At 47.0% G+C, this 23752-nt stretch overlaps 1 protein-coding gene across 3 annotated transcripts in view; it reads left to right on the top strand.

The window, feature by feature from the left end:
• TFRC (transferrin receptor) overlaps positions 1-23752 on the top strand; it is a 160526-nt gene that overhangs the window by 124097 nt on the left and 12677 nt on the right. For all 3 annotated transcript variants that reach the window (XR_015303846.1, XM_086948533.1, XM_086948534.1), the window contains exons 17-18: positions 7001-7225; positions 12426-12566. Coding sequence is in view for 2 of the 3 variants with exons in the window: in XM_086948533.1 (XP_086804659.1) it covers positions 7001-7225; positions 12426-12566 (366 nt within the window). In the remaining variant the exon portion in view is untranslated. The remainder of the gene's footprint in view (positions 1-7000; positions 7226-12425; positions 12567-23752) is intronic.

Here is a 23752-nt window from a genome sequence, read left to right as displayed (position 1 = left end):
ACTAGTCCAGCAGCCCCGCCTCCGGGCCCGGTCACGGACATTTCTGATGCGCCACTCCCGTTAACAAAAAGAAAAGTGAAGCCATTGGGATCCACTCCCCCGGTTTCGAAACCGAAAGTGAAAGCTGCACTGGTGCAGAAGGCTCTAGAGGCGTCAACTTCCAAGAAACTAAAAATGGCCGACTTGAAGAGCCACGCCAAAATGGCCGACCCGAAGCCCTCAGGGTCGAAGGCGAAGTCGACCGACGCGGCCGCGTCGGCGCCGAAGATGGTCGTGGTCGATGACCCGAAGAAGGCTCAGAAGAAGCGTCAAGGCGATTCCGCAGCCCTGGCTTCGCCGGCTCCGGCCGTTGGGGACAAGGAACGTGATGTGTCTGCTCCGAAGACGGTGCCTTTCGCCGACCCGACTCCCGACTCGGGGAGATCGCTCGAGCCGGTCAAGCCCTCTCCAGCCTTGACAAAAAGGTCGCGGAATCCCTGCAACGGATTCGGAAGGACGCTGTGGTTCCCGAACCAGGAAATGTGGCGCCGAAGCACACACCAAAGCCCGCGAAGGCGCAAACGCCTATCCGCTTTACCCTGCCACCGAAGTCGACGCCGAAGGCTTTCGCTCCGAAGCATGGGGCAGGCGTGCCCTCGAAGGAGGTATCGACGCCCAAAGCGTCATTAGTGGTGTCGAAGCCTCTGCTCCAGACACTTGCAGAGGAAGAGCGTCGAGAGGTCATCGTCGACGCCAATACTGGGAAACTCTCTCCTCAAAAGGAAAATCACCGCGGAGCCGGTGTTGGAACATTTTCGGATTCCTCTCAAAAATAAGAAGGATTCTGCGGGTACTTCGGCCCCGATGGAGCCTACGTCTCCACAAGCCTTAGAACGCTCGCCAACGCGTTCCAATGCAGGTGATGCTGACGATGAAGAAGTCTAGTACAACTATCCGGCGTACTCGGATCCGGAGGAGGAACATGAGCCTTGGTCTGCCGGAGGCGACCCAGAGGACCTGCAGTCGGGTCAGGAACCGCAGCTTTTTGCGGCAAAGACCTCACCGACGGAGGACTCAGCAGCCTTCAACGCTTTGATTGAAAGAGCTGCAGCTAACCATGAGGTCGAGCTGCACTCAGATCCTGTGGATGTGGACTTTTTGTTTGACACTTTCTCAGTGGCTGAAAAGTCAGTCAAGACATTGCCAATGGTCAAGGGAGTGCTGAAGCACGCAACGGAGGTCTTCAAGGAGCCCACTCGGGCGCGTGTCATCAATCCTCGCATTGATAAAAAATATAAGGCAGCGCCCTCGGATCCAACATACATCAAGGGACACTTGCCACTGGACTCTTTGGTTGTATCCAACGCACGAAAGAGGGCGAACTCACAGACCACTGGTGACGCTCCTCCCCCAGACAAAGAGTCTAAAATATTTGAGGCCTCAGGGAAACGGATTGCTGCGCAGGCAGCTAATATTTGGCGAATCTCAAACACACAGGCCCTACTTGCACGCTACGATAGGGCTCATTATGACACCTTAGAGACACTGCTGCAACACTTGCCTGACCAGTACAAGGAGGCAGGGGAAATGTTAATTCAGGAGGGAAAGCTCATAACAAACGCTTCCATCAAATGTGCGCTGGACGTGGCTGATACAGCCTCCAGGGCCATCAACACTAACGTGTTGTTAAGAAGACATGCATGGCTTAGGATATCAGGTTTCAAACCGGATATACAAACAACCATCCTGAACCAAACAGTTAATCCTGACCACCTGTTCGGCCCAGAGGTGGATGCGACACTGGAAAAAATGAAAAAAGATAGACACTGCCAAGTCTATGGGGGCCCTCCAGTCTCAGCAGTTTCGGAGTGGTTCCTTTCGCCGCTCCAATTCCAGAGGCACCTCAAGGGGTCAGGCATCGCAGTCAACACAGTATTATAAAAGTAATACCCAAAACTCATACACCAACAAAGGTAGAGGTGGCTACAGAGGCAACAACGTCAAGGGCAGGGGACGTGCAAACAGCTCCAGGTCCACCACCGCCAACAAGCAGTGACGTCTTGTCACTGCCCCCCGACCATACAACACCGGTCGGGGGGAGACTCCAGCAGTTCCTGCCCGCATGGAAATCCATCACCACGGACAGGTGGGTCAAGTCTCTTATCCAGTACGGTTACTGTCTGGAACTTACTTCCACTCCACCAAACATACCCCCAAGAAGCCGTCCTATGTCCGGCGAGCACTTGCACTTGTTGCAGCAGGAAGTTCAAGTCATGCTGCAAAAAGGGGCAATAGAGCTCGTTCCATTGCAAGAAAGGGGAACAGGGGTTTACTCCCTGTATTTTCTAATCCCCAAAAAGGAGGGATCCCTCAGGCCCATCCTGGACCTCAGGCCCCTCAACTGGTACATTCTCTCGGAGCACTTCCATATGCTCACGTTACAGCAGGTACTCCCTCTGCTTCAACAGGGGGACTTCCTGGCTACGCTGGATCTGAAGGATGCATATTTTCATATCCCCCTGCATCCTTCGCACAGGAAGTATCTCAGATTTACGATTCAGGACCAGCATTACCAGTTCAGGGTTCTGCCGTTCGGGGTCACCACGGCGCCAAGGGTCTTTACAAAGTGCCTGGCGACTGTGGCGGCGCATCCACGACGCCAAAACGTCCACGTCTATCCTTATCTGGACGACTGGCTCATTCAGGGAAAAACAGAACAGCAGTGCGCCGAACACGTGTCCCGCACCATTCATCTCCTGCACGATCTGGGATTCTCTCTGAACTACCCAAAATCCCATCTCCAGCCCGCCCATGTACGGCAGTATCTGGGCGCGACGATAAACACTTTGGCGGCCACTGCGCAGCCAAATTCAGTGAGAATCGCCAGTATCCAAACGCTGATCCAACGATTCAGGCCCCAGCACTCGCTTCCAGCGAAGTGTTCATGCAGTTGATAGGCATGATGGCCTCCTGCATCTCCATTGTCCCGCACGCGAGACTACATATGCGTCCGCTTCAGGAGCGCCTAGCACGTCAGTGGACTCAGGCTCATGGGCAACTAACAGACCTAGTGTTGGTGAGCGGTCGGGCGTACAACTCTGCATTGGTGGAATCCACAAAACCTTTGCAAGGGCCGACCGTTCCAGGAGCCTGTGCCACAGATTATCCTGACAACGGACGCCTCTCTCCAGGGATGGGGAGTTCATGTACTCCAATACACAGTGCAGGGACTATGGACACTACAGCAAAAGAAGATGCACATCAATGTATTGGAACTGATGGCAATCTTCTTGGCCTTGAAGGCATTCAAAGTACACCTGTGCAACAAGGTCGTGTTGATCCGGACGGACAACATGACAGCCATGTACTACATTCAGAAACAGGGAGGCACACACTCTCCGCAGCTGTCTCATCTGGCTCAGAGCATGTGGAAGTGGGCCATTCAGAGGAACATCTTCCTCATGGCAGAGCATCTCCCGGGCAAAGACAACCAGATGGCGGGCCTGCTCAGCAGGCACAGCCACCAGATGCACGAGTGGGAGATACATCCATCAGTACTCCAACCGTACTTCCAAAAGTGGGGTCATCCAGAGATAGACCTGTTCGCCACAAAGGAGAAGGCAAAATGCCGAAGCTTCGCCGCCAGGTTCCCACACCCGCAATCACAGGGCAATGCGATGTGGATGAACTGGTCAGGCAGATTTGCATACGCTTTTCCCCCAGCTCCTCTGATACCGCTGGTGGCACGCAAGCTCAGGCAGCACTCGATGACTCTCATCCTGGTTGCTCCAACGTGGGCTCGCCAACCATGGTACACCACGTTTCTGGAACTGTCCGTGGTACCGCATCAAAGGCTTTATCTCACTCCCAGCCTTCTGACGCAGAGCCATGGCGACATTCAGCACCCAGATCCGCAACAGCTCAACCTGGCGATCTGGCTCCTGAAGTCCTAGAGTTTGGCTACCTCAATCTGCCCCCCGATTGCATGGACATCATTCGGGAGGCAAGAAAGCCCACTACTAGAGCGTGTTATGCGGCCAAATGGAAGCGATTTGTCGTCTACTGTGTAAACCGCGACATTAACCCGCTGGACGCTTCCATTCAGAACATCATTTGCTACCTGTTCCACCTGTACCAATGCAATTTGGCGTATTCTTCCATCCGCATTCACTTGTCTGCAATGGCAGCATACCTCCAGAATAGGCAACACCTGTCACTTTTTAAGGTCCCTGCTATCAAGGCTTTTCTGGAAGGACTCAAAAGGGTCATTCCACCACGGACACCACCAGCTCCAGAATGGAACCTCAATGTGGTTCTTACAAGGCTGATGGGTCCTCCCTTTGAGCCACTGCACTCTTGTGAGCTTCAGTTTCTGACTTGGAAGGTCGCTTTCTTAGTAGCAATTACATCGCTACGGAGGGTTAGCGAATTGCAGGCGCTCACCATCCAGGAACCTTTCTTCCAAGTACACGCTAACAGGGTGGTGCTCCGCACCAACCCCAAATTCTTACCCAAGGTTGTATCTCAATTCCATATTAACCAGACAATTGAGTTGCCAGTGTTCTTTCAAAACCCAGAGTCACTGGCGGAGCGGATGCTCCACACCCTTGACGTGAAAAGAGCCTTAATGTACTACATTGACCGGACCAAAGATTTTCGTAAGACCAAGCAGCTTTTTGTTGCTTTTGCCACACACCACAAGGGAAACGCTATCTCCAAATCTGGGATCGCTAGGTGGATTGTAAAATGCATTCAGATCTGCTACGCTAAGGCCAAGCGCACTCTCACAATACCACCAAGAGCCCACTCCACCAGGAAGCTGGGGGCCTCTATGGCTTTCTTAGGTAATATTCCCTTAGAAGATATCTGTAGAGCAGCCACATGGTCTACCACACATACTTTCACTAAACATTACTGTGTAGATGTGCATTCCAAACAGCAAGCAGCTGTTGGTCAGGCTGTTCTTAAAACACTTTTTCAGACTGCTGCAGCTGGCACGGGCGGCCGCCAATAATGGGAGGACTGCTATGTATTCTATGCACAGATATGAATTCAGCAGCCCACATGCCTCGAACTGCAAATGCTACTTACCAGTATGCATCTGTTCTTGGCATGTAGGGCTGCTGACATTCATATCGCCCACCCGGCGCCTGTAGCAGCTGCAGTCTTCATACATATATATATATTCATATATCTGCTCGCAGCATAGGCATCACGCACATACTTCACTCCATCTCTGCCAATGGCTAAAAACAATCTGAGGATGGAGAGGATGCCCATGCGCACTGTAGTCCAGGGGAGGAGCCACCTATCTCGTGATACTTCGAAGACTCTTCCAGGACAACAATGTACAATCATCCGGACCCAACACTAGGCGGCGATCTATGCACAGATATGAATGTCAGCAGCCCTACATGCCAAGAACAGATGCATACTGGTAAGTAGCATTTGCATTCGCCAGCCTTTTGCTTTCTCCACCTCTGATATTTTCAGGGACTCAAACCTCCTGCCATCCCTCTTAGGGGATCTTTCTACTGTGCCCTGACTAGCTGTGAAATATGTGCTGCTCAGCCTCTGCAAGGAGTTGAAGCTCTAAACCCTTGGAGCTCATTGAGCGGAGTCCAGGTCACAGTGATGCGACTGGGGGTGTGTGATATATGGCTGTTCCATTGTTATTTGGGTTATGTATACTGCTGTGTTATCATTGAATACCAAGGATTGCTAGCATGACAGTGCAATATTGATGCATTGGGATCTCTGAAAGAGAAAATTGGGGAACTGCATAATATGACCAAGTTACCCAACCGTAATACAAAGTCTCTCTAATGGAAGCGTGCAAACAGTATTTCAGAAGCACATGTTTGTCTTTGGTCCCAAAGTCCCCTGTGTAACTGCATTTCCATTAGGAAATATTTTGGTTTTCCATACACAACCCCATCCTTACTCACTGAGACCGAGATAGCATAAAATCTTTGTTTCCAAAGCCCAGAAATTCTCCCTGGAGAGAAACTGCTCCTTTCAGAGTTTGTGAACATCTTCTTGTAGCTTGTGGTTAGACTTTCATAGAACAGAGAACAAAAAGCCACTGGTGCTAGGGTATAGTCAAATTTGTAGAACATTAATGGAGTTTGGGCTCTTAAAAGATTTATTGTTCTTTCTGAAAGAACCAAGATGCCATAGGTGACATTAAGACTCGTTCCAAGTAGACTTCTCTGCACCGACTTCCTAGACTGTATTTTGCATGCTTTCTATAGGAATTACTCAAGTTTTCAGCCTAGAAGTTATTTGCCTGAAGCAGTCACTCCGCTCTCTCCCTCCCCACATGGTCCCCTCTTCTAGTGCTTTAGGCTACAAAATCGAATGTACATCCAGTTAGAAAGGAGGGATGGCATTAAGACATGATGATGCGCTCTTCTTCGCTCCTGCCTCGGAGCATCTATTCTGCTTCATTGTATCTGAGAAAAAGCATGGGACTACTGCGTTGGGAGACATTGGTTAGAACGGACTCTAGAGTAGCCACAGACCAAATATAAAGTTGCTGCATTTTATTTTCTGATGCAGGTAATTCCCAAGTAGTTGAAGGGGGAGGTGCAAACCGTACCTAAATCCCAATCCAGGAAGCTTTTCCCCCCCTATTCACTTGAAACAAAACCTCCCTTTTAAAATGGTCTTCTCACTGTTGTAAATTGTTTGGTTGTGCCTGTGTTTTTTGATGAAAAGGTTCCCAAGAGAATGTTAGCACATTGCATACGGATTGCATGGAATCATGGTTGCGTCTTAGCCCCCCTACCCCCATATTCCATAGCCAGCTGCCATTCATTGGGGTATTTGGAGTCCCAGCCTTAACTCCTTGGCTCCTCTGGTGACTTCTAGCTACAGAAACCATGGAATATACTGCAAGGCTATCGGGCTGCAACTTTGTTGTGAGCTAAACCTCGGAATTCGATTGTGGCATGAATGTTCATGAAACATTTGTAATTGTATCAGAGCACCCAATTGTGACCCTGTGTTTGCTTTGCAGACTAACAAACTATGTAGCATTTTAAACACCAACAAGGACACTTTGGAAAACCTGCAGCGATGCATTCTGAATCTGGAAGACTTCTGCCGGGCAGCCGCAGAGGTAGCGGGCCAGATGATCATCCGCCTCACCCATGACCATGAGCTGCCGCTGGACTATGAGCGCTACACTGATGAAATTCTAAGCTTTGTGAAGGATCTTAGACAATACAGGCAAGATCTGACTGTAAGTTCTTGAGCACCACTAACTTCGTATAGTACTGTCTTAAGGCACACAGTATGCTAATGAATGCCAATGGAGAAGAACCTTTCACAGCATTTTCTTTTCTCAGATTTGTATTGCAAAGCAGCACACTTCATTTCGTATCTGAGACTATTAAAATCTTTATTTATTCAGTCATTTGATGTTTTGCTGGTTGCTTTGATAAACATTGATATTTTGCTCTCCTAGTTCGGTTGTGCTTTTTAGATGGAGTATCTTTTAAATCTGAGCAATGTCTTGAACATCTGAGTGTTTCATTATTTCAGTGCCACCTTCAGTATACCAGAAGGCCTTTATCCTCAAATCTTCCTCAGTTATAACTTTACAAGTACAGAAGTAAGTTACTTACTGTAGGAAGCGAGCTCTTTGTGAATGAACTGATGTACCTTGTAGAGTCCAGAGGTTTACTAGTGGACAGGGCTGGCTATGCAATCCCAAAGTGCTCTGTTAAGGGGTAGTGTGGTCGAGCAGCCTAAGGCTTAAAACCGAGGCGTGTAAGACATTTGCAAATACACACAATGATTAATAGATAAGACAACCTGATGCACACCAATTTATAAAAATAGCAAGCATCTTCATATGTTTAGGCATCAAAGACAAATCTTTCAAATAAGTACATTTTTAAATGGGAATTCTTTTCACTTTAAAAAGTGGATACTCAGCAACATTTCTGAGTTCTGCAATGTTATCCTATGGAAGAAAGAACAAGTTCTGCAAACCGGTATAGTACATCAACTTACAGGACCAATCTTCAGGAGTTCAGGTGAGTGTTGGGCAAGCAGCACCGGCAGTACGCCACCAGCGGAACAAGAGCGGCCAGGTGCAAAGTGCAAATCTGCAGAATGAGCTCAGTGCGTTTCAATCTGGATCTGTTAAAGTAAAAAGATGCTGCAGGTTCTGGCTAGGAAGCCTGTCAGGCTGAGCTAACAGATGGGCTCACGCCTTGTGATGCTTTGGTACAGGATGATACCTTTGATCCTCTTCAGGGACAACTGGTGGAGTGGTGTCTTTAGGGGTCTGGTTTTCCCTCTCGGACAGTCTAGGATGACTGGTCTGCATGCAGAGGCCTCTGGTGACATCCGGGAGTCCAGGAGGGGCGAAACCGTGATATGCTTGAGCTCTGGAGGATTGGGATACCTTGTTGACATCGGTGGCTCACTTCTACTTGGGTCATTCTTCGGAACCTGGGTCTGCTGGGCACTTCCTTGATTTTCCGGGAGCCGGTGCAACTTCCAGTCAACTATGTGAATTTTGAGGACATGTGCCTCATTTTGGGTGCCAGCCTTTCACCTATCTCGACAACTGACTGTTGATGGCAAGCTTGCCCAGGCCTGTCATCTCCCACCTCCTGACTGAGCAGACCTCCTGCATTTGCTGAGGTTCACCATCAACGTGTCTAAGTCGCACCTTCCTCCCAAATGATCTTTCATCTGAGCTGCTCTGGACACCGTGCATTTTCGGGCCTATCTTCCCGAGCTGCGAGTCTAGGATATTCAGACAAGGATACCGATGTTCCATCCTCTATCCTGGTTTTCGGTGAGAATGAGGCTTCTGGGCCTCGTGACCTCTTGGATTCTGCAAGCGACACATCCCAGATTACCTATGCGGACTCTGCCGTCAGACCTGAAGTTCCAGTGGGCGCAGCATTGGGGTATTCTCTCAGACATGGTCCAGATCTTAAAGGGAACTGTAGGAGACATGCAGTGGTGGTGGACAAACCATGATTGGGTCAGAGGCCGACACCTTTCCCTTCCCAAACCAGATCACACAGTAGTGATAGATGTGTCATTCCTAGAATGGTTGAAAGGAGGGTGGTGTAACCCAATAGACCCTTGCGGGCTTGGGCAGAAAGAGTTAATACAAAAGATTTGCCGCCAAGGGAATTTGATTTAAAACAATTTACAGAAATCTAATTTGTCATTTGAATGAGTGAATTCGACCAAATTCAATTGGTATCTGAACGCAGTTTCTATTTGTTATACCTCTGTGACAGAGTGATGATACCACACTATTGTGAAAAAGAGAACAGCAACACTGGGATTTTTTTTATTTTTATCTAAAGCTGATTTTCTTGTTGTACAAAATTTATCTGGGTACATATCAAACATGACAATCGAAAATGCATTCAAATGAAAAGGGAGTGAAACCATTTCTCCTATAGTACATCAGAATGTAAAGTCCAAACCAAAATATATAATTTAATGACTTCTGATTTGACTATAAGTAAGTCACTTATGTCCACGATCTTGAATGGGAAATTGGACTTAGAAGTCGACGTTTCGGTCTTTGTTGTTTACTCCACAAGACCTTCTTCAGGACAGTGAAAATTTGCCATGAATCTGCAGGAAAACCTCTGCGGGAACCGGTGCGTTCAAATTCTACAAGAGCGGAATCTGCGTCAACTGCTCTGTTTGCCCAAGTACCTATCCAGGACATCTGCAGAGCTGCGACCTGGAAGGGTACCAACACCTTTACCACGCATGGATGCCACAGCTCACATTGACGCAACAGTGGGCCATGCAGTACTGAGGATCCGGTTTAACCCCTTCGATGCTCATGACGAGCTCAGCTCGTCTTGAGGTACACCTCTCGTACACTCATGACGAGCCGAGCTCGTCATGAACAATGGGATTTACATATTTTCAGCGCAGGAGGGGAAAACCATAAGCGTTGATGGTGTTAAGTAACTACAGTTACAGGCAAGAACCTTGTTTTCTACTCCAGTATTGGAACTTTCATAGTCGCACGCTTTAATCGGAGTAGCTAGCAGTTAGAAGCACATTTTCTGGATTAAAGAGTAGTGTATAGTATCAATATTATAAACATTTACACAAGATACACTTTAGGTCATAATCTTCAAAATTGGAAGTGTATGGCATACACAACTCCCAGATGCATTTAGAAACAATCAGCCAATTTACACTTTATAAATAAAAGGGAATATGAGGAAAAGGAGACTATAAGAGGAAATGGAATGTGGATAGTGTTCTAGTCAAAAGGAAGGAGAGGTGAAAGATTCTCCAGTATTGGGATCTTTCATAGATTCACATGCTGCCTGCCCGCCTCCCCTGAGGCTCACCTTTTGGCTTTTTGCAGATGTATCTCTTGCACTGGTGCTTTGAAACTGAGGTTCTGAAGGTTCTCTAGGATGTGAAGTTTTGATTGGTTGGGACCTATTTTTAGTCTCTTTTACAAAGTAATAGAGGTTAAAAAGCTTAAATGGGCCTAGGCCTGGTTTCTGATTTGTATTAGCTTTCCATTGCTTTTCTTGATATACTGGGGATTCCCATCTCTTCGACTGGGAATGGTTCAAGCATGTGAATCTATGAAAGATCTTAATTACACTTCCAGGTAAGTAACTTATTTTCTTAAACATTTGCATTTTTCTTAGATTCATGTGAGAGCTGCCCTCCACCCTGGTTTAATCATGAGCCTTTCCAGCATACAGAAACAGTTTACCGACTTAACTATTTAAAAAACTTTAAAATGTGATCGTAAAAAACCTGACAATGGAACACTTCAGCATCTGGATCTCTGATTTAATGGAGTTTGTGGTGTTTATAGCAAAGTAAACAGGATATAAAAGTGTATTTTTAATGGTAGAGTGCTAACAAATGCACTCCTATGCTTACATTGGTTACTAAGGGTTCTCAGCCTGAAGACTGAATAATTCGCGGTGACGGCCATCAAGCCCTCCCCGTCCAACTATATCACAAACCCCATTCGGAGTTACATATTCCAAAGGATCGCAAGTACACCGTCCACTGTTCCTGCGCACGGCCACCAGTAATGCCGTGAAATTCTCATTCGCAAGCGCTCCACAGGCTCTCAACTATCAAGCAATTCAAACCCCCTTATTTGCATTACCTAAACTCCCGCGACGCTGGCAGTACCTGAACTCTACACCTCCAACAAGAGGCCGTTATAACCCAGGCAAAACTATTATTTAAGTCCTGAAGATCCCCTTTATTAATTGAGCGAGGGATCGAAACGTCGACACCTGCGAGTGGCCATACATTAAAACAATGTGTATTTGAATTTGTATGAACTACTCCAGGCGATACTGTTAAACTCTTGATTTGCAACAGTACCCTGCCTGCTCTTTTCCTTTGCCTGAAACACCCCTTTCACTCTTTTCTATTTTCTTCTCCTCCCGGTACGGCACAGGAGTGTGCCTTACTGCAATGAACTATTGTTGTAGAAATGTATTTTGACTTATCTTTTGATTAATAAATTTCCTGCCCGGCTGGACAAGGAAGATAAATATATAGCAGCCTATTGTGGTCTATATAATAATTGTTTTTTTATTTTCACCACTGCTAAAGACCTTTGTCTTAAAAAACATAACCGATACCCATGGTCCATAGCTACCCGCTGGGTCCCCCTTGTTTCTTAAAAATGACTGAATAATTAAAGCCTGAGAAATCTATACAAGGTGTGAATGTTTGTATTAACTGGTATTACAGGTAAGTAATCATTATCCTTCCTGTTGAGTGGGATATTTTAACCATCTAAAAGGGTCCCAAATTAGAGATCTGATCACTGGTACTTGTAAATGTTTTATGCTCCATGTCCAAGGACAGTCTAGCAAGAAATTGACATCAGCAAACTGGGTGGCGTTTTTATGTGGCTCTGCTGTGATATTTCCGGGGTGCAATGAGAGTAACGCGGAGCTACAGTGTCACCTTGTGGCTAATGGGAACAAAACTTGCAGATCCAGTCTGGTGTCTAGAGGGATGTTCTACAGAAGAGGACACTGTTGTTGGCTTCGGTAGCACTTTCTGGTGGATTCTCCTAGTGGCTAGTTCTTTTTCATAGGTTTCCCACACATCACTTGGGTTTTTGATTTGATGGCATTACATATGTAAATAAACTTACCTTTTTTGGGTGCCCCATTATCCTTCTAGGTGCTGAAAATATTGATTATAGTTCCTTTGAGGCCATGCTGTTGTGGACAGGTTAACCAGATGGAAACATGCCATGACATCACATCAGTTATAGTCCTGAGATTTTACATGGTGCCGTCTGGCAGGTTTAACATTGGTTTGGTCCAATCCTACTTAAATCTTAAACTGCTTCGTATAAAGAAATCCCAGCACCACCATGGAATATAAAGCTTGTAGCAGTGCCTGCATTTAACCTTTCCTCCTTTTCTTTCTTTTAGGGCATGGGACTTACCATGCAGTGGATATTTTCAGCTCGTGGTGATTTCAATAGGGCAACGGATGCATTGAAGAATGACTTTGCCAACTCTGACTTGGAGGACCACACACTTTGTCGATTGATGAACGACCGTGTTATGAAAGTAAGGCTCATACTTGCAGTTACCATTGCGGCTTTCTTCTGGTCTTTAGCCTTAGGTCAAGTTCATGGGAATGTTTGGTTGGGGTTGCACATCTAACCAGTTCACTGTAGCGTTGTAAACAACTGGAAACTGAGTTTGGTTTCGTAGTAGTGTGTTTCTCCATTATTAGGGGTGTCTTTCATAGATTCACATGCTTGAATATTCCCCGTCGTCTAAGTGGGAGTCCCACGGTACATAAAATAGCAGTAATATATGCATATGTAAGTAAAATTACATACATACAGTAAACTCAAAAGTACCATAGAACTGAATAGGCCCATAGAAAGCCTAAGGGAGAAAACTCAACTTGGTAACATATCAGTGTCACTATGTTTTGGTCCAAATTCCAGCCAATCAGGCTGCAGTTCCCTCTAGAACCTTCTCCTCAGAAGCCCAAGACCTCCGATTTTCTACCGCACGTCGTGTGAAGGGAGTCTCCCTGAGCTCTGCTTAGTTTTTTCTTCAACTCTAGCTGTTATTTCTTCAAAAATGTCTTCAAATAAGAAATCTTTGTTTAAAGCCTGCCCTTCCTGTGGTAAACTGCGACTTTTCCATGAGGATCCTCACAGTAAATGCATTTACTGTCTCTACCCAGACCACGAGGTTAAGAACTGTAAGTACTGTCACACTTTTCCTCCCAAGACTCTGAGGGATAGAGAGGCCCGTCTCCTTTTGTGGCTACAGAAGTTGAAGACTTCAGAGTCTGTGGTTTCTTATGCGGAGAGTTTTTCTTCAGGCATTTCTAGATCCTCTCAGAAGCGTGGCTCTGAAACTGAGGTTCCATCTCCGTTTCTTAAGAAGAGTAGACTGTTGGAATCCTCCAGGATTGTTTCCCCACAGGATTTGCTTCAGGGCACGTCTACGGGACCTGGTTCTGACGTCTGTGCCCAAAGCCTTGCCTTCCTCTCAGAAATCTGGCGTAGGCTCGTCGACGTCTAAGTCTGTAACATCTAAGTCGACGACGACATGTTCTATGTCTTCCACTGCTGCGTCGGCGACTATCACCTCGTCGACGACAGCCCAGGAGACGAGACCCATTACGTCAATTGTTAAGATCTCGTCGACGAGTGTCAAGTCGACGAAGAAATTGACGCTCCCATCGTCGACGCGTACACCGTCGACTGTTCCGTCGTCGAAGCAAATACCGACGACGAAGACCAAATCGACGACTAAGACCAAATCATCTAAACTAAGCTAGTTGACTGGCCCATCAACGTAGACTACCATCGCATCAGCGACGACGAATCCATCTATGGCTAGCTCATCGACGCTTACTTCGTCGTCGACTACCAAACCTTCAATTTCTGCACTTCAGGTTGGCCATACGACTACTGCTGTTGCATCAACAAGCTCGTCGGCATCTCCTCCTCCGGCCTCAGCTACCACTTTTACAGTGATTACCGCTTCTACCTTGAGGACTGTGCCTCTCATTCAAATAAGTCCAAAAAGGAGTGGAGCGCGTCTTCCTTAAAAATTGTGTTCGAGGCATATGGGCTGCAGATGGTACATTATGAATAGATCGCCATCTGGTGTTGGGCTCGGATGATTGCACTTTGTTTTTCTCTTGGAGAGTCTTTTGTCTCTTGGTGACTCCTCCCTTGGTTGGTAGTGCGCATGGGCATCGGCTCCATCCTTTGTTTTTTTCCGCCATCGGGTTCGGATGAAGATCGAGACGCTCCAGATCAACTTCAGAAGAAAGTGTTTTTCAGCGCGTATTACCTTTCCAATTCGACGGTATTGTTATCGAACGCGTTCATTTCCATTCCGACGCGTTGCAAATTCAAAATCGAAGAGAAAAACTTGGATCTACGTCGAAGAACAGGAGGCCTTTCTCGACGCAGTCAAGCCCGGAGTCCATGGAAAGGACTCCATTCAAGAAATGTCCAACGTGTGGTGCTAAGTTCCCACACAAGGACCTACACGAGGTGTGCAACCTCTGTCTATCGCCTGAACACGAATCCAGGGACTGCGAAGCCTGTGCAGCATTCTCCTCCAAGCTAACGATTAGAAATCGTCGAGCTCGAAGACACGAGGTTTCCAGAATGCAGGCGGAAGCGATCCCGGAGCTGTTCGGAGACTAACAAATCGAGGAAGAAGAGGACCAGTCTGGGTCGGAAGGGGAACAGTCGGAGGTTGAAGAACTCATCGAGCAACAAACCGTGAGTGACGACGTCCCCTTACCGAAAAAGCGACCCCGTGCGGTAACGACCCCGCCCTCGGGCCCGGTCAAACCGCTGAAAAAAGTTTCCGACGCCCCGCCCTCGGGCCCGGCAACGAAACCGAAACTGAAACCGAAACACTCGGACTCCCACCATGTCGGATCCGAGAAAAGGGCGACATCTACTTCGGCACCGAGGCTACATACAAAGGAGAGCTCGGTATCGAAACATTCCATGTCGAAACATAAATATGACTTATCGCCCAAGAGACACTCGATACCAAGAAAGTCGGAATCGAGCAAACATTCGGTGTCGAAAACAACAAGATCTGACGATCGAAAACAAAAGCACCTCTCGGAACCAGGACCCTTGGTACCGATTCAGGAGCAACAGACAGATCCCAAACAAAAGATCTTGTTTATTGATCCACAAACTGGGAAAGTGGTCACGAAGAAGAGAGAGTGAACAGTCAGAAGATAAACCTCTTCCTTCAAAAAAGAGAACAATGGGGACGAATATAACTCCTCCTGCTTCTCCTCGTCCTAGAGTAACACCCTCTTCTCCTATTCCTCACAATAGGCCAAATATTCCTACACCTTCCACACCAAGACCAGCTACACCTCAGTCAGATGTAGACAGCGATCTAGGGGAGGGAGAACCTCAAGGGGATGACGAAACTATCCCAGATGAGGAGGATCCATGGGAAAATTATGATGTAGGGTCAGATGAGGACAACGACCCAGAGCTATATCCCTCAAAGCCTTCACCACCTGATGATAACACAGGTTTTGTGCAGCTCATTAATAGGGCAGCAAAATATCATAAGGTAGATATACATACAGAACCTCAAATAGAGGATTTCTTGTTAGAGACTCTACCTAATGCACAGAGAACATCAGGTACTCTTCCTATGTTGAAGGGTCTTCTTACTCACACAGATGAAATATTCGAAAACCCAGTGAGAGCCAGGGTGTTAAACCCAAGAATTGATAAAAAATACAAAGCGGCTCCAAAGGACCCAATATTTATTAGAGGGCATGTACCGCTAGACTCGCTGGTGGTCTCAAACGCTCGTAAAAGAGCAAACTCATTATCTACAGGAGAGGCTCCTCCACCAGATAAAGAGTCGAAGTTAATAGATGCATCAGGTAAAAGAGTAGCATCACAGGCAGCGAATAGCTGGCGTATAGCCAATACACAAGCACTACTCGCACGTTACGACAGGGCACATTACGATGAGTTAGAAAAACTTCTTACACATCTCCCAAAAGAACATCAGAAGAAGGCAGACCAATTAATACAGGAAGGTAAAATAATAACAAATACTTCCATTAAATGTGCATTAGACGCAGCAGACACTGCAGCAAGATCGATTAACACTAGTGTCATGCTAAGAAGGCACGCATGGCTTAGAATCTCAGGATTCAAACAAGAGGTACAAACAGCCCTACTGAACAAACCATTTGATCAGAAGACATTGTTTGGTTCAAGCACAGACGAGACATTAGAAAAAATGAAGAAAGATACGGAAACTGCTAAGTCAATGGGAGCATTGCAACAGCCAACACACAGAGGTTCCTTTCGTAGATCCACCTATAGAGGGGGCTCAAAAAACACAGGAACGAATCAGCAATCCACATCTTTCACACCAACATCACCCAGAGGTAATTCAAGAGGTAGTTACAGAGGTAACAACAATAAGGGTAGAGGCCACGGAAATAATAACAACCACAACGCCTCAACACCAAAACAGTGACTTCATAGAACTCCCCCCAGACCACATAACACCGGTCGGGGGACGTATATCACAGTTCCTACCTGTCTGGGAAAACATCACGTCAGACAAGTGGGTGAGACAAATTATCCAACATGGTTATTGCCTAGAACTCACAGCTACCCCACCAAACATCCCCCCCAAACAGCGTCCAATGAGTCAGGATCATCTGACATTGTTAAGAGAAGAAGTGCTAGCACTTCTACAAAAGCATGCAATAGAGAAGGTCCCAAAAGATCAACAGGGCACAGGAGTATACTCTCTATACTTCCTGATCCCCAAAAAGGACGGGTCCCTACGACCAATATTAGACCTCAGACCTCTCAATGCTTACATAAATTCGGAGCACTTCCACATGGTCACGCTCCAACAAGTACTCCCTTTACTGAAGAAAGGGGACTTTCTTTCTACACTGGATCTAAAAGACGCTTACTTTCATATCCCAATTCACAAAGCCCACAGAAAATACCTAAGGTTTGTGTTAGAAGGACAACACTATCAGTTCAAAGTCCTTCCATTCGGTGTCACAACAGCACTGAGAGTTTTCACAAAATGCCTAGCTGTGGTGGCAGCACACCTAAGAAGACAACAAATACATGTCTTCCCATACTTGGACGATTGGCTAATAAAGGCCAAGTCAAAGGAAGAATGTCTTCACAACACACAGAAGACAATTCAATTGCTGCACCACCTAGGGTTCACGGTGAACTACAAAAAATCACACCTGCAACCAAACCAGATTCAGCAATACCTGGGGGCTACAGTAGACACAGAAAAGGCAATAGCATACCCCAACCCAATCAGAGTACAGACAATGGTCGGGTTAATACAAAGATTTCAACCACAACACTCACTACCAGCACGAGTGTTTATGCAACTATTAGGCATGATGTCCTCCTGCATACTGCTAATACCACATGCCAGACTACAAATGCGCCCACTACAAGAGTGTCTAGCGACACAGTGGAATCAGGCTCAAGGTCAGATTACAGATCTGGTGTTGGTAGACGACCGGACGTATCGCTCTCTGAAGTGGTGGAACACAGAAAACCTTTCCAAGGGACGGTCGTTCCTAGAGCCAATTCCACAAGTGATAATAGCGGACGCATCGCTCTCCGGATGGGGAGCGCATATGGACAGATACACAGTACAGGGGAAGTGGAGTGTGCAGCAAAAGAAACTGCACATCAACTACCTAGAGCTATTAGCAATATTTCTAGCACTAAAAGCTTTCCAAATGCAAATAACAGGCAAAGCAGTCCTAATCTGAACAGACAACATGACTGCAATGTATTATATTCAAAAACAGGGGGGGACACACTCTCTCCAACTGTCCAGACTAGCACAGGACATATGGAGATGGGCCATTCCTCAAAAGATCTACCTGTTAGCGGAACACCTACCAGGAGTTCAAAATCAAATAGCAGACATCCTAAGCAGACAGTCAGAACAAGTACACGAATGGGAGCTGCACGACCAAATACTACAGCCATTCTTCCAAAAATGGGGGCAACCAGAGATAGATCTGTTTGCCAATCATCAGAACGCAAAATGCAAAGAATTTGCATCCAGGTACCCACACCAAAGGTCCCAGGGCAATGCACTGTGGATAAATTGGTCCAACAGATTTGCTTACGCGTTCCCTCTACCACTAATTCCATTACTGGTTCGGAAACTGCAGCAACATTCAATGACAATGATACTAGTGGCACCCACGTGGGCAAGACAGCCGTGGTTCACCACGCTGCTACAACTCTCACAAGTACCACATCAAAAGCTAAGGTTATTACCCATGCATCTTACGCAGAACCATGGAGAAATAATGCACCCAGATCCCAAACAACTGAACCTAGCGATCTGGCTCCTGAGGCATAGAGTTTGGGTATTTAGATTTACCACCAGAGTGCATGGAAATCATTAAACAAGCAAGACGTCCTACCACCAGAGCATGCTATGCAGCAAAATGGAAGAGGTTTGCTATACACTGTAACAGTAAGCACATCAACCCTCTGGACGCATCCACTAAACAAATCATTTGCTATTTGTTACACTTACAGCAATGTAACCTAGCATATACCTCTATCAGAGTTCATCTCGCAGCCATAGCGGCGTACCTACAAAACAGGCAACATCTGTCACTGTTCAAAGTACCAGCAATTAAAGCTTTCATGGAAGGACTCAAAAGAGTCATTCCACCAAGAAGACCACCTTCCCCAGTCTGGAATCTCAACATAGTGCTTACCAGACTAATGGGGCCACCATTTGAACCTATGCATAGGTGTGAAATACAATTCCTCACATGGAAGGTAGCCTTCCTCATAGCTATCACGTCACTTAGAAGAGTAAGTGAACTGCAGGCTTTTACGATTCAAGAACAATTTATGCAGCTACACCAAAATAAAGTGGTTCTTAGAACAAACCCAAAATTCTTACCGAAGGTTATTTCAGCATTCCACATCAATCAGTCAGTGGAATTACCGGTTTTCTTTCCAAAACCACAAACAGTAGCTGAAAGAGCCCTTCATACACTGGATGTTAGAAGGGCCATATTGTACTATATAGAAAGAACACAAACTTTCAGAAAGACAAAACAGCTATTTGTTGCGTTTTCTCCCACACATAAAGGCAATCCCATCTCCAAAGCGGGCATTGCCAGATGGATTGTAAAATGCATTCAAATATGCTACTTAAAGGCAAAGAGAACATTAACTGTTCCTCCTAGAGCTCACTCTACACGTAAACTAGGAGCATCTATGGCATTTCTGGGAAACATTCCACTAGATGACATATGCAAAGCGGCTACCTGGGTTACACCGCACACCTTCACAAAACACTATTGTGTAGATGTGCACACAACACAACAAGCTAGAGTGGGACAAGCAGTATTAAAAACATTGTTTCAGACAGTTGCAACAGACACGGGCGACCACCGCTAGGGAGAGAACTGCTATATAGTCTATTCATAATGTACCATCTGCAGCCCATATGCCTCGAACGGAATATGCTACTTACCAGTATGCATCTGTTCTTGGCATAGAGGGCTGCAGAGTGGTACATGCCCTCCCAGCCTCCCCGGAAACCTGTGTCTGTTCCAACATTATCTTATTTAGATACACTTACATGGGCACTCTTATCTGTATTCTACTATACTACTCCATCTAACCCTACTATGGCAAAACAATCTAAGGATGGAGCCGATGCCCATGCGCACTACCAACCAAGGGAGGAGTCACCAAGAGACAAAAGACTCTCCAAGAGAAAAACAAAGTGCAATCATCCGAGCCCAACACCAGATGGCGATCTATTCATAATGTACCACTCTGCAGCCCTCTATGCCAAGAACAGATGCATACTGGTAAGTAGCATATTCCTTCAATCGGGCGGTGAAGAATCCGACCATGAGTCGGAGGTGGAACAACTGTTTGGACAGGCATCTAGTCCATCCGACTTGCACATTAAGTGCCAGGAGTACAGTGATGAGGGTGACTAAGAGGAATACGTCGAAAGTGGGAATGATTTATTTCCTGTTGACGAAGCAGAGACAGTAACTTCAGAACCTGTTACACAAATACCTTTATCTTTAGTCAAAAATTTACAGCACATGCTTGATGACTATAACCACAGGTTCCCTCCATCTACACCTGCCTCCCCAGCAACACAACCTCCTCCCCAGCCTCAACCTCAACCTCTACAAGCACCTGCTCCAGTTCCACCCGCGTCACCGGAAAGAACTCGACCTGACGCTGACAATGAGGATCCTGCTCCTCATGACACTGACGACGAGGATGTTGATATGAATGAGTGGGACAGTTACAGGGCTCAAACACCTTCCACTCCGCCCACCTCACCTCTTGCATCGCCTCCAGTGGACATTGCAGACTTCCATAATTTAATGGTCCGTGCAGCGAAACGCTTTCATCTCACTGTCGAGAAACAGCAACATGAAAGTGACTGCTTCCTGTATGATTTTAAAGACTTTTCACAAAGACAATCCCACACAATTCCAATTATTGACTTTATTTGGTCAGAGGGACTTAAACTCATGGAACATCCTAACTCAGTACATGCAGTCTTGCCCAGATTGGACAAAAAATATAAGGCTCCAGCATCCGCTCCAGCCTGTTTAGTGTCACAGCCAAAAGCAGAGTTGGTTATTACTCAGGCAGCACAGAAAAGATCTCGTAATCCGGCTACACCACTCGCGTCTCCTCCTGATCAGGAAGGCCGCAAGTTGGACTCTATAGGAAAAAAGTTCACTACAATGGCGGCCACTACTGTCAGAGCGGCAAATACCTTGGCAATTCTGGGCCGTTACGACCGCCAAATGTGGTCCGAGATTGCCGCACTGATTCCTCAAATGCCTGAGGCCATCCGTGCAGAAGCACAGGCTATTATCCAAGAGGGAGAGGTAATTTTGTCTGAAATTATCGAATGTGCGCGCAACATTTCATCCACAGGCTTTCGCCAATTAGCTGGGGCTGCAGTCTTGAGGCGTCAAGGCTGGCTGAAATCTACAACATTTAGCCCAGAAGTACAAGCAAAAGTCCTCGACTTACCATACGATGGAGTCTTTATTTGGCAAGCCTGTAGATGATGCTCTAGAGGCGATCAAAAAGGACACTGACACCGCAAAGTCCTTGGCTACTCCAATACAAAAAGTGGCCCTTTCGGGGGGGCACGAGGTAGAGGCGGTGGCTCCTCTACTTTTCGTGGATCAGGCCAGTATCGCTCCTACAATACCTACAGCGATAACCGACAGAGGTTCTTACCAAAACCAGAATCGTCAGTCTTCCTCCAGACCATACCAACGGAAAACAACTTATAGAGGTGGCGCAAACAACAAACAACAGTGACAGTCTCAGTTCCTTTTGTCTGCCGACTGTGCATTTTGGAGGTCTTATCTCAAAGTACTTTTGCAAATGGTCCGAAATCACCTCTGACCAATGGGGCCTGGACGTTATCTCCAAAGGCCATACCCTGGAGTTCACAAAATTCCCTCCCACTCGTCCACCTTCGGGGCCACCCTCCCCCCACCTCAAAGAACTCTTGGCCCAGGTACAAATAATGATCCAAAAAGGGGCCATCGAGGTAGTGCCGCTAGGTCAACGCGGCAAAGGATTCTATTCCCGGTTTTTCTTCGTAAAGAAAAAGTCGGGAGAATGGCGTCCAATTTTGGATTTACGGTCCCTGAACAAATTTCAGATGTTAACTCTTGCTTCAAATCCTGAATTACCTCAATCCAGGGGAATTCTTCTCAACGATCGACCTCCAGGACGCATATTTCCATGTGCCAATTCACCCCAGACACAGGAAGTATCTGCGCTTCAGTCGGACACCTGCACTTCCAATTCAGGGTCTTACCATTCGGCCTCCGTTCAGCACCGAGGGTCTATACCAAGATCATGGCCCTGGTAGCTGCCTTTCTACGCCTACGAGGCATACAATTTTATCCATACCTGGACAATTGTCTCATAGAGGCTCCGAATCTTCAACTGGCAATCCAGCATACACAGTCTTGCCGCTCCCTGTTTCAAGACTTGGGCCTTTCCATCAATTGCCAGAAGTCACACTTTCGCCCATCTCAACGGCCAGATTTTCTAGGAGCCTCTCGATTCTCATCTGGCAATGGTTTTTGTCTCCCAGGAACGACAAGACCGTATGCTCCAGATGGTACGATCCCTCCAGTCAAAACTGTACGTTTCAGTCCGGATGTTGAAATCCTTCCTCGGCATGGCTTCTTCTGCCATACAGTTGATTCCCCACTGCAGACTACATATGAGGGTCATCCAAGAGGAGTTAGACCAGCAGTAGAAGCAGATTTCAGGATCGTTCAACGACAAGATCCTTCTTACACCCTGCATCCAAAAGGCTCTAGAGTGGTGGGCTCACCCTCCAAACATTTCAAAAGGTCTGTCTTTTCAAGACACTACTCCAACTCTGACGCTTACAACCGATGCATCCTTGGAGGGCTGGGGAGCACATCTCGAAGGCCTGTCAGTACAAGGAAAATGGACCGCGGTCCAACGCACTTGGCATATAAATCGCCTGGAGCTTCTGGCGATCTTCCTGGCCCTGAAGTCTTTTCAGCGGATCGTTCAAGGTCAATCTCTGCTGGTGAGAACAGACAACACCACCAGCATGCATTACCTGAACAAGCAGGGCGGCACAGGTCCCTTTTGCTTTCCCAACAAGCACAGGAGATATGGAATTGGGCAATTCATCACCAGATTCATCTCGCTGCCATACATGTGCCGGGTGTTTCCAATGTTCTGGTGGACACACTCAGCAGGTCTTTCTCGGACAACCACGAGTGGGAACTCAATCAACCAACTCTGGGGTTCATTTTCCGCCAGTGGGGCCATCCGCAGATAGATCTTTTTGCGACTGTCACCAACAAGAAATTCCAACGCTTTGCAAGTCTTCATCCCCACAGAGTCGAGCGGAAATGCATTTTCGATCAGTTGGTTGAACGCATTCAGCTACGCTTTTCCTCCGCTTCCTCTAATTCCACGCTTGTTGCACAGGATGAGACTTCAACCCTGTCAAGTCATCTTGATCGCACCCAAGTGGCCGAGGCGCCCATGGTTCCCGGACCTTCTCTTGCTCTCCCAGAGCAAGCCAATTCCGCTTCATCCGTTGCCTCACCTCCTCACGATGCAGCAGGGGCGGATTTGCCATCCGGATCCAGCATACCTCCAACTTCATGCCTGGAACCTGAGCACCATGAATTTGCACGTTTGAACAGACGCAGACTGTAGAAAGGTGTTAGCGCACGCCCGTGCTCCTTCCACCATTAAAACCTTACAGTTGAAGTGGAAGCGTTTCTGTGTCTGGTGCCACACCAAGGCCTTGGATCCGATGACCGCTAAACCAGAACAGATTCTGCCTTTCTTCTTATCCCTTGCGAAGTCAGGACTTTCCCACTCCACTCTGAAGGTCTTTCTAGCGGCTCTATCCCGCTTCCGTCATGATGGCTCTTCCTCACTATATTCGTCTAGAATTATTAAACAGTTTTTCAAAGGTCTCTTCCGAATGTTTCCACCCATCCGACGTCCTCCGCCTACTTGGCGCTTAAACCTGGTCTTGTCTCTGCTCCTCATACCTCCTTTTTGAACCCATCCATTCAGCAAGCTTAAAGTTCCTCACGTGGAAAGTTGCCCTATTGCTCGCTTTGACGTCATCTAGGCGTGTCAGTGACATTCAGGCATTCACAA

Source organism: Lissotriton vulgaris, unplaced genomic scaffold, assembly GCF_964263255.1.
Source record: "Lissotriton vulgaris unplaced genomic scaffold, aLisVul1.2 SCAFFOLD_3538, whole genome shotgun sequence".
NCBI lineage: Eukaryota > Metazoa > Chordata > Amphibia > Caudata > Salamandridae > Lissotriton > Lissotriton vulgaris.
The sequence above is the reverse complement of the archived record's forward strand: the minus strand, read 5'-3'. Positions and strand labels throughout refer to the sequence as shown.